This window comes from Hyla sarda, chromosome 2 (genome assembly GCF_029499605.1).
Source record: "Hyla sarda isolate aHylSar1 chromosome 2, aHylSar1.hap1, whole genome shotgun sequence".
Lineage (NCBI taxonomy): Eukaryota > Metazoa > Chordata > Amphibia > Anura > Hylidae > Hyla > Hyla sarda.
Window position 1 is genome coordinate 177,655,149 of NC_079190.1, and position 12,403 is coordinate 177,667,551.

Below are 12,403 nucleotides of genomic sequence, written 5' to 3' on the forward strand. Positions count from 1 at the left end.
TTTGGGAGAGACATGTTATTGTTACAAATTTTAATAAACCATTGAAATGTATTACTTACAGCGTCATATCTTATAGTGTACACTTACTTTGTAGACTGCTGTACTGGAAGGCACACATTAGGCTTCTCCTCCCTTTAGGGTCTGCATAGTCTTTGCTGTACAGTGGTCCCTCAACATACGATGGTAATCTGTTCCAAACGGACCATTGATTGTTGAAACCATCGCATGTTGAGGGATCTGTGCAATGTAAAGTATAGGACAGTGGTCTACAACCTGCGGACCTCCAGATGTTGCAAAACTACAACACCCAGCATGCCCGGACAGCCAACGGCTGTCCGGGCATGCTGGATGTTGTAGTTTTGCAACATCTGGAGGTCTGCAGGTTGTAGACCACTGTTAGAGGAAGTTGTACTCACCTGTCCCCGCCGCTCTGGACCGTCACCACTCGTCACCGCTGCCCGGGATGTTGCCGTCCAACGCTGTCGCCGTGTCCCCGACGCTCCGGCAAGGCCTCTGCTTCCCCGGCATCCTCGCTCTCTGTCGCCGCCATCAAGTCGCTACGCACGTCGCTCCCATTGGATGATGGGACGGCGTGCGCAACGACGTGATGACGACGATGGAGAGCGCCAACGATGGAGGGGATCCCGAAGAGGACGCGCCGGAGCCCTGAGGACAGGTACGAGACATCACCGGAGCTCACGGGGCACCGTAAACGGCTATCCGGCAGCAGCTGAAGCAGTCAGCGCTGCCGGATAGCCGTTTATGTGATGGCCCCGACATACAAAAGCATCATATGTTGATGCTGCCTTCAACATGCGATGGCCTCTGAGAGGCCATCGCATGTTGAAATGATCATATGTCGGGGCCATCGTAGGTCGAGTGGTCACTGTATTACCACACCCCACCAATGTCAGACAGGTACTAAAGTACCTTACAAATTCCTTTGAGGTTTACTTTGAGGTTATAGAGAATTGAAGTCATCAACCCCAACAGAATCTGGACGGCTTTTCTGCCCATGTACTGCTGGATTTAAAAGTGTATTTCTGTATTATAATGTTATGGTATTATTATTATTATTATTACTTAAATTCCTTTCTAATGTGTCTATGGCAAATAAGATCATTCTGACTGGATTTCTTTAAGATAAGGAATTTCCTAGTAAAATTTCAAAACTATAGAGATGCTACATTTTATTACAGTCTGGCAAAGTATAAAGACTCACATATTTGTATTTGCCATTAGATAAATGTCCTGAATTGTATACCTGCCTTCTGGGATCCCTAATAACATTTCATAATAATAGCAATAATTTTATTTTGTAGGAGATGTTCATTTTGTCTAAATGAGGCATGTCTACATTTTAGCCAGCCATTCCCGGAATGTTCTGCAGCATTTTTCTAAAGATAGGCAGATGCGATGGCCACAGGGCCATCTTACATAACATATAATATGAACACTAAGCAAACTGAATTCTTTAGGATTTTATGTTATTTGCTGACACATTTACATTGTCGTGGCCCAAATCCTACTAAATGCTACTAAAATGCAGCAATCACATCTGCACAATTATTTTAGAAGCGATCATTTCAGTAAATCTGAAAAGCTGCTTTGTAAAATATATAAGAACTAGGTATATTTGTACAGAGCTAAGGAAAAAATATATGGAGTTGTTTGCATTGCTTTATTCTTTTGTTCGTTTGCTTAATGCAAAGTGAACTTACTTTCTAAATGGCCTTCTTTATCTTTTTGCTGCTATAGAGTTGGTTTAACTCCTTCACATAATGTAGCTGGCTGCCCTGCTACTTCTGACATATATCTAAAAGCACACTGCTCCTGGTAATACAACATGACACACAGGGAAAGCATTAGTAAACATTTCTAAAGCCATACACGTAACACGTTTTGTAAGGGGGGATTGCAACGGTTACTTGAGGACAGAACCACAACAGAAGGAGAAGAATTATAGGCTTATGTCCACTGTTGTAACCAATGTTTTTTGTTTGTTCTCTTGTTTGTTTGATGTCCTAATGCATTAATGGAAAAAAGTGGAAAATAGTTGAATTACAAGTAAGTCCTGCATAGGGTCCTCTCCCCTTCTTTTAGCTACCCTAACAAATAAAGGTATTTTCATTGCCTTAGGATCATCTGTGGATCATTCTTCCCTCCTCAGTATTGGCTCCTCTAAATTGTCTATTCTTCTCATTTTTCAAGGTTTTCTCTTCCCCTACTGCTAAGTATGATCTGCTTCCCTAGAGGTGTTTCCACTCCCCCTTTCCAATATATCACTTCAACCCAGTATGCCCCAAGTTGTAATCTTCTCTAGGAATCCTCCTCTCCACCTCTTCCTTTTCCTCCTCTCCCTAACATATTATCACCCCAAGCAGTTACCTTCTCCACAAATATAATATGTCCAACTTAGCTGTCACTCCCTCTCCCAAGCACTGACTTTCCTCCCATCCCTCGGTATCATCCCTCTTTCCTCTACTCTCTCACCCCAGGTATTATGTCTTCCTCAATATCATCTTTCATTCCCCTCTGGTATAATCTGTTCTGTATTCTCTGACTCCCCCAATATATCTTCTATTTGCAGTATCATCTTTCTCCCCAGTATCACCACCTTTTCCTTCAGTATCATTCCTAGAATCATTTCATTCTCTTCATATTATATGTACTGGACAAGTATACTCTATCCTAGCCAGTATTATCTTTCTCCACCACTATCACCCCCCTCCGCCCTTGCTTTGAACTTACTCCCTTCTAATATCCTATCTTTTACTTGAGAAGAGTAAAAGGAAATCCATATTTTTTACATCTTACTGTACTACATGAAGCACCAGCTTTTAAATAACACGATGGTGTAAATGGCTGGGTTATAGATTTGACTTCTATGAGGAAGGATCCATGAAGTCTTTTTTATTGGCAGCAAAGATGGCCCCTGTACTTATTGGCAGCAAAGATGGCCCCTGTACTGGAGAGGGGTGATTGTGCAGCCTTATAAGTTGTACATCCCCTATGGCCAGCCACTGCTAAGGTTTACTCCCCTTACCCAATGCTTCTGGCTTTGGTAGCTTTTTCTCTGTGTGGAGAAAGGGGTAAAGCACCTATCTCTTCAGGTAGGGCAGATCATCCTGTACTATAGCATACATAAGAAGACAAAAAGGTGCCGACACTCACCGCGAGGAAACAGCAGACCAACTTCTATGGCATCTCGGACAGATCCGACTTCAGGCATACAGCAGGGCGCACAGAGTGGAGGCGACTGCCGGTAAAGTTTTGCACAGATCGCGCTTCTTTGCCGGCAGTCGCCTCCACTCTGAGCGCCCTGCTGTCTGCCTGAAGTCGGATCTGTCCGAGATGCCTTAGAAGTTGGTCTGCTGTTTCCTCGCGGTGAGTGCCGGCACCTTTTTGTCTTCTTATGTATGCTATTGAGTGACTTCGGGTTTCTTGGTTCCCAGCACCTCCGGACCCACAGGCATCAGGACTCCGCGTTGTTACAGTGACAGATCGCTAGCCTCCACAGTACATCCTGACACAATTGGTCTTTCTCCACAGCAGGGCCCTCTAGCTTGTGTTAGTTAGTCATCCTGTACTGTGTCAACGTGTAAATACAGAGCAAAACACTCACAAGAGGAGCAGTGAAGGAGGAGCGGTCAAACAGGCTGTGTATTAATTTAGATAGGAAAGAGAGAACTTTTATCATACTCTTCTAGTGTTGTTGAAGTTAAAGGGGTATTCCAGGCAAAAACTTTTTTTTATATATCAACTGGCTCTGGAAAGTTAAACAGATTTGTAAATTACTTCTATTAAAAAATCTTAATCCTTCCAATAGTTATTAGCTTCTGACGTTTTCTGTCTAACTGCTCAATGATGATGTCACGTCCCGGGAGCTGTGCATGATGGGAAAATATCCCCATAGGAGCTGCACTGCTCCCAGGACGTGAGTCATCAGAGAGCAGTTAAACAGAAAATAACAACTCAACTTCAGAAGCTAATAACTATTGGAAGGATTAAGATTTTTTAATAGAAGTAATTTACAAATCTGTTTAACTTTCCGGAGCCAGTTGATATATATAAAAAAAGTTTTGGCCTGGAATACCCCTTTAACCCCTTAAGGACCAAGGACGTACCGATACGTCCTTAGTCCTGCTCTCCTGATATAACGCGGGGTTACACAGTAACCCCGCATCATATCACGGCGGGCACAGCGTCATAGTGAAGCCGGGACCCGCCTCTAATAGCGCGCAGCGCAGGAAGTTCTTTTCTTTTTGAATTTAGTTTCTGCCTGACCACAGTGCTCTCTGCTGACACCTCTGTCCATTTTAGGAACTGTCCAGAGTAGGAGCAAATCCCCATAGCAAACCTATCCTGCTCTGGACAGTTCCTAAAATGGACAGAGGTGTCAGCAGAGAGCACTTTGGTCAGATAGAAGAGAAATTCAAAAAGAAAAGACCTTCCTGTGGAGCATATAACAGTTGATGAATACTGGAAGGATTAAGATTTTTAAATGGAAGTCATTTACATATCTGTTTAACTTTCTGGCACCATTTGAATGTTTTCCAGCAGAGTACCCCTTTAACAAACTTTGGTAAAATTAAAACTGAGATGTGATTGGTTATTAGGGAAAAATCTGACATTTTTTTTGTTTACAGGGTTTTTATTTATTCTCCCTACAGCCTAGGGTAAATTCTTGTGTCTATAAATAATTCCCAACTTTTACAGAATTGTGTTCCTTGAATCAAACCCTCTATCATTGCTCACACAGGACATATCATAATTATACAGGAAATAGTCCCTGGGGGCAAGTGAGTAGCATCAAATGGGCTTCATTTCTAACAGGCTTTAGTGCCCATTTTTGAGTCAGACCTGGGTCCACAGGAGGATCCTCTGGTACTCTGATGGGCTAGTCTCACCATGGTCACCAACCACATTTACAATTTTATCTGAAATAATGGATGAGCAAAGTTAAAATGTGCTTAGCATTAAATCAGATAACTCTAATGTTATGTAATGACAGTTTTATGTAATACATTTTTGCTAAATGGTAACTAACGGAAATGCAAAGCAGCGGGTCCAACATATAGTATACCGTTTCAAAATTTTGTATTCTGGGAATCTAGTTATAAATAATAGAAATATTGTTAAATGTTAGTTATAAAAAAAAAAAAAAAAAAAGGATATATATATATATATATATATATATATATATATATATATATATAGCAAATAGATAAAGACAGCACCCCAGTCGACCAGAGTAGAAGAAGAAAATGAAAATGGGGAGCCCGCATTCCTGGAACCTGGGTCCACTGGTTCCTCAATCAAGAGAAATAAAGATGATGCAGCACTCCACAAATATGCAAAAGGTGGTTGTTTATTCCATCATGTGCAAAGACAACGTTTCACCAGTCTCTCACTGGCATTCTCAATATATATATAGCCTGCTAGAGTAATAAAATAGCAAAATACGGTCTAGTCACTTGTTTTATGCTCTTTGAGTCCAGTGACACTCTGGTGCTTCCCACTTCCTTGCAGCAATGACGTGCTCAAACACCCTGCAGCTAGTCACTGGCCTCAATGGTCTCTTACTGATTGCGGCACAGTTCCCTAGCATGCCATCTGTTTAAGTAAATGTACCTCATACAAGGAAGTAAACAAATGTATTGGGTAGGACCAGAGGTGGTAGTACTGGCTAAAACAAGGAAAAAACAGGTAAGTATACCATATATTTTTTTTTTTTACATTCTAGCTGGATGTAACATGTTTATACAACCCCCTTTACATATTGTATTGCTAGTATTATGTTCTAGCACTTCACTGTGTTTCTTGGGGTGTACTGTATTGCAATAATGCTGCAATAATTACTTGTTTGTGTGTCTTTATCTGACATTAAGAACATTTCTCATTGAAGTAACTTTATAGTTAATAAAGAAATGATCTAGACTGTCGGCCACATTAGAAGATCGGAGTTAACACGTCTTATTAAAAATACATAGTCTTTACAGACTGAGCTTCAGTTCTGAATTTAGCTTCAGCAAACTGAAGTTACTGAAATGGTCATGTCATGTGTTTGTACTTCTTGCAAATAGCTAGTCATGATAGACCGATTATTCTTGTTTGTACTTTTGTGCTTTTTTGTTCTTTTCACTTAAACTACTGTATACACAAAGTTGAATAAACTTTACAATGCTGGCAGATTGACACGTTCATGCACGTATTATGTTACTTTGAAGTTAAAGGAGTTTACAGTATTTTCTCGGTTATTTAATTCTTGTACTTTCTTGCTATCTTTCAGATGACATCATGCATCAGGATACCTTCCCAATGTGTGCAACTGATATTGAGGATCAGCTGAAGAAGCAGTTTGCATACTTGTCAGGTGAGAACATTAACCGCATAACAGGAGTCGTATCAGGTTTCTACATACATATATATATATATATATATATATATATATATATATATACACACACACCACACACAGCAGGTGAAAAAAGTATTGAACACATCACCATTTCTTCCACACAAACAGTCTTCTTTCCAAACAGTTCTTTCCATGGGATTTAAGTGGGCACTGTCATTAAACATGATTTTTCATATTTGATTACATATGCCAAATGAATAACATAAAACATTTCTTTTTAAAAAGGCTTTAGGTTAGTTTTTCTGCTGTATAATTCTGGCCACCAGGGGTCTCCCTTCTTGGCCAGAACACATTCCGTCTGGTCAAAATCTCAGATTTTGGTCTACTGCTTGTAATAGCAGAAGACCAAACTCAGGAAGTGTTTCTCTGCACTGAGCTGAGCTGCACAGAGCCTCACTGACAGCTGCACAGACTGAAAGCTGCTGCACAGAGCTTGAGGTCTTCTATTCATCACAGCACTGCAACGATGTGAGAGCGGAAGTGGTCCCCCAGCAGGCTTCAATGATATCATGCCTGCTGGGAAATGCCTACTTTCTCCTGATAAAAAGATTTCACTATGTGAGCAAGAAGAAAGGAAAGATACAGAGCTTTTTAAAGCTCTGAAGTAGTTTCTAAGGGTGGGAGGGGTGTTAGGAGTAGTTGGGGAACATAGCCTGAGTTAGTCTAGAAAAGTTTATTTAGTGACAGGTACTCTTTAAGTCAGGTGATTGCTGGGCCATTCTATCAGATTTATTTTATTTCTTTGAAACTATTTGAGAGTTTCCTTGGCTGTGTGTTTGGGATCATTGTCTTCGTGAAATGTCCACCCTCATTTCATATTTATCATCCCGGTAGATGACAGCAGATTTTTTGTCAAGAATGTCTTCCTTCAATTATTTAAAGTTTGCCAGTACTAACACCACACCATGATGCTCCCACCTCCAAACTTCACTGTTGGCATGGTGTTTTTAGGGTGATGTGCAGTGCTATTTCTCCTGCAAACATGGTGTGTATTATAGCATCCAAACAGTTCCATTTTGCTTTTCTAAATGTTGTGCAGCAAACATTAAAATGAGCTTCAATGTTCTTTTTATTTAGCAATGGAGTCTTGTGTTGTGAGCGTGCATTCAGGGCATGGCAGCAAAGTGCATTACTAACTGTTTTCTTTCAGACAACAGTACCTGCTAATCCCAGGTCTTTTTGAGGGTCTATTCACACGTACAGTATTCTGCGCAGATTTGATGTACAGATTTGATGCGCAGGATTTCAAACTGTGTTCAATCATTCAGTTTACATTGAAATCTGCAGCAGAAAATCCTGCACATCAAATCTGCGCAGAATACTGTACGTGTGAATAGATGATGATGCTATCCACCAGTGGTCTTTAACTGTTGGACAACTCTTCTGTTTATTCTTTTCACTCCTCTTTGAGGAGCACCTGGTCGAGGCAAATTTACGGTGAAATGATTTTCTTTCCATTTCCGTATTATGGCCCAAACAGTGCTTAATGGAACAGAAGCTTAGACATGCACCTGTAACCAATGTCATTGTTATGTATTGCAACATTTAGGTTGGGAAGGTCTTGAGACAGCTCTTGCTTTTACCCATCATGAGATGTGTCCTGTTTGACACCTTGAGAAGAAGACCTTTTTGTAGGGCATCAGTTGGGACCTAATCAGCTGACATTAATTTACATTGACTAGGGGCTGGAGTGCTTTTTATGTGCTGATAGATTTTAGTTGTCTTGGCTTTCCATGCATTTTTGCACCTCCCTTTCTTTATTTATTCAGTACCTGTGTGTCATTTCACATTATTATACATAGCTTAATCTCTGAGATTTTGTATGTTTGGATTACTTGGGTTGTTGCCATCATCTCGTGAAAATATTTTATGTCAATAGCACCTTTGGAAATATGTTTAGTGAGAAAAATGGGGATGTGTTCAATACTTTTACCCGCTGTGTGTATATGTATGTATGTATATGAGTGTGTATACATACAGTCATGGCCGTAAATGTTGGCACCCCTGAAATTTTTCAAGAAAATGAAGTATTTCTCACAGAAAAGTATTGCAGTAACACATGTTTTGCTATACACACGTTTATTCCCTTTGTCTGTATTGGAACTAAACAAGAAAATGGAGGAAAAAAAAGCAAATTGGACATAATGTCACACCAAACTCCAAAAATGGTCTGGACAAAATTGTTGGCACCCTTAACTTAATTGTTGGTTGCATACCCTCTGGATAAAAATTACTGAAATCAGTCACTTCCTATAACCATCAATAAGCTTCTTACACCTCTTAGCCGGAATGTTGGACCACTTTTCCTTTGTAAACTGCTCCAGGTCTCTCTTATTGGAACAGCAATTTTAAGATCTCTCCACAGGTGTTCAACGGGATTTAGATCTTGACTCATTGCTGGCCACTTCAGAACTTTCCAGCGCTTTGTTGCCATCCATTTCTGAATGCTTTTTGACATATGTTTGGGGTCATTGTCTGCTATAAGACCCAAGATCTCGAACACAAACTCAGCTTTATGTCACATTGCGACCCAAAATCTGTTGGTAATCCTCAGATTTCATGATGCCTTGCACACATTCAAGGCACCCAGTGCCAATGGCAGCAAAACAACCCTAAATCATCATTGAACCTCCTCCATATTTCGCTGTAGGTACTGTGTTCTTTTCTTTGTAGGCCTCATTCCATTTTCGGTAAACAGTAGAATGATGTGCTTTACCAAAAAGCTCTATCTTGGTCTCATCTTTCCACAAGACGTTTTCCCAGAAGGATTTTTGGCTTACTCGAGTTCATTTTGGCAAAATGTAGTCTTGCTTTTTTATGTCTCTGTTTCAGCTGTGGGGTCCTCCTGGGTCTCCTGCCATAGTGTTTCATTTAATTTAAATGTCGATGAATAGTTTGCGCTGACACTGATGTTCCCTGAGCCTGCAGGAAAGCTTGAATATCTTTGGAACTTGTTTGGGGTTGCTTATCCACCATCCAAACTATCCTGCTTTGACACCTTTCGTCTATGTTTCTCTTCCGTCCATGCTAAGGAAGATTAGCTACAGTGCCATGGGTTGCAAACTTCTTGATAATGTTGCGCATTGTGGACAAAGGCAATTCTATATCTCTGGAGATGGACTTGTAACCTTAAGATTGTTGATATTTTTCCACAATTTTGGGTCTCAAGTCCTCACAGTTCTCTTTTCAGCTTTCTGTTGTCCATGCTTAGTGTGGCACACACAGACACACAATGCAAAGATTAAGTGATCTTCTCTTCTTTTTATCTGCTTTCAGGTGTCATTTTTATATTGCCCACACCTGTTACTTGCCCCAGGTGAGTTTAAAGGAGCATCACATGCTTGAAACATTCTTATTTTTCTACAATTTTGAAAGGGTGCCAATAATTTTGTCCAGCCCATTTTTGGAGTTTGGTGTGACATTATGTCCAATTTGCTTTTTTTCCTCCCTTTTTTTGGTTTAGTTCCAATACACACAAAGGGAATAAACATGTGTATAGCAAATCCTGCAATCCTTTTCTGTGAGAAATACTTCATTTTCTTGAACAATGTCAGGGGTGCCAACATTTATTGCCATGACTGCATATATTGCAGCTATGATCATGATTCTTTACATTGAGAGTGACCAAGTGCCTATTCATAAATAAAACAGCAAAGTTCTGAAAATTTGGCATTCTAAATGCAACAAAGGTATCCAAATTCTGCAGTTTTGAACTTAATTAGATGTATCGGTAGCTCTGTGTAGCAGAAAAAAAACTGTGCAGATACACAGTATAAATATATATAAAGTATTACCCATGGCTCATCGACAACAACGAGCCAACACAAGGTCATAGTCTACCAGTACAATGCTAACTTTTCTGGTGCTGACTTGCAGATAACATCACTGGTGTCCACCTAGACTAAAGCATACTTAATCTGATTGATCACCACAGACCTATGACCACTGCAGACCTGATCTCCGCAAGCCTTTCTGTGAATCCAGCATTAAACTATTTTGTACAGTTTAGTGGATTAGTGACATTTCCAGATCAAAGAGTACTGGATTAGCAGAATTTTACTGTACTTACATAAAGCCCATGTAAGTTTGACTGTCTTTAAAGAAAAACTGTCAGCTTTCTTCCCCCACACTAACCAGGCTAACTGGCACTTTGATGTCAGTGCCGCTGGCCACAGCGCCGCCCAGCTCATCAATATTCCTCCCCTCTCTCTTCATTACAGAGCGGGGAGAAGAGGGAGAGGCAGAGGGAGGGGAGGAATATTGATGAGCTGGGCGGCGCTGTAGCCAGCAGCACTGTCGTCAGAGTGCCAGTTAACACCTCATTTGCATATACCAAAAATAGAAGATTACGGCCGAACGGCGGGGCGGATCCGGGCACAGTAAGGACCAAATTGATCAGCGTCCCCCGCACTACCAGCCAGTACTGCTAGTTAGTGCTGGGGGAGAAAGCTGACAGTTTTCCTTTAAGTAAATACAGCAGTTGATTTTGTTGTGGTCCTTGAAGTCTGCACTCTAGGCCTAAAGTACCAGTGTGCTGTATTTAATGTGCTTCATTCATACATACACATCTGTCATTATCCCTTGGAGGCTATCTTTATATAGTGAAAGTATCTTGGGTATTTGTTTTAACTTGCTGCAATTTTCTTTAAAAATTTCATTGTAGTCCCTCAGGGAATTGGCTTTTTCAAGTTGCATGACAGACCAAAATTTACCCATTCCAGATGTATCCTATGTATCCGCATGGATCTACAGAATAAAGATAATGTGTCATTCTTATTTGCACTGGGTAGAAACGGAAGCCCTAAAAATTAGCAAAATGGTGTTTATTTGTTTTTTATTTCACCCCACAAATAATTATTTTTTGTTTCACTGCAGATTATGTTATAAAATAAGTAATGTCATTACAAAGTACAATTGGTGATGCAAAAAACAAGCCCTTATATGGGTCTGTAGGTGCAAAATTGAACGTGTTATGATTTTGGGAGGGTGAGGAGGAAAAAACTAAAGTGCAAGTGCATTGTTTTGAATCCTTAAGGTGAAAATGAGTCTTTAAGGGGTTAAGTCAGTACATGTCCGGGCCTTTCTGAAGTTTGCTAGAGAGCATTTGGATGATCCAGAAGAGGATTTGGAGAATGTCATATGGTCAGATGAAACCAAAGTCGAATTTTTTGGTAAAAACTCAACTTGTCGTGTTTGGAGAAGAAAGAATGCTGAGTTGCATCCAAAGAACACCATACCTACTGTGAAGCATGGGGGTGTAAACTTCATGCTTTGGGGCTGTTTTTCAACAAACGGACCAGGACGACTGATCCGTGTAGGAAAGAATGAATGGGGCCATGTATCATGAGATTTTGAGTGAAAACCTCCTTCCATCAGCAAGGGCATTAAAGATGAAACGTGGCTGGGTCTTTCAGCATGACAATGATCCCAAACACACCACCCGGACAACGAAGGAGTGGCTTCGTAAGAAGCATTTTAAGGTCCTGGAGTGGCCTAGCCAGTCTCCAGATCTCAACCCCATAGAAAACCTTTGGAGGGAGTTGAAAGTCTTTGGTACCCAACGAAAGTCTCAAAACATCACTGCTCTAGAGGAGATCTGCATGGAGGAATGGGCCAAACTACCAGAAACAGTGTGTGAAAACCTTGTGAAGACTTACAGAAAACGTTTGACCTCTGTCATTGCCAGCAAAGGGTATATAACAAAGTATTGAGATGAACTTTTGTTATTGACCAATTACTTATTTTCCACCATAATTTGCAATTAAATTCTTTAAAAATTTGACAATGTGATTTATTGATTTTTTTTCTCATTATGTCTCTCATAGTTCAGGTATACCTATGATGAAAATAACAGGCCTATCTCATCTTTTTAAGTCGGAGAACATGCACAATTGGTGGCTGTCTAAATACTTTTTTGCCCCACTGTAGAATAAGTCAGAACATCCTCGGAAAAACCTAGCATATCAGTGCAAGAAAAATGAT

General features: G+C 40.4%; 1 protein-coding gene across 8 annotated transcripts in view; it reads left to right on the plus strand.

Moving 5' to 3' along the window:
• Nucleotides 1-12,403, plus strand: part of MCF2L (MCF.2 cell line derived transforming sequence like) — a 307,099-nt gene that overhangs the window by 214,124 nt on the left and 80,572 nt on the right. For all 8 annotated transcript variants that reach the window (XM_056555797.1, XM_056555802.1, XM_056555804.1 and 5 more), the window contains one exon: nucleotides 6,293-6,376. In XM_056555797.1, coding sequence (XP_056411772.1) covers nucleotides 6,293-6,376 — 84 coding nt within the window. The remainder of the gene's footprint in view (nucleotides 1-6,292; nucleotides 6,377-12,403) is intronic.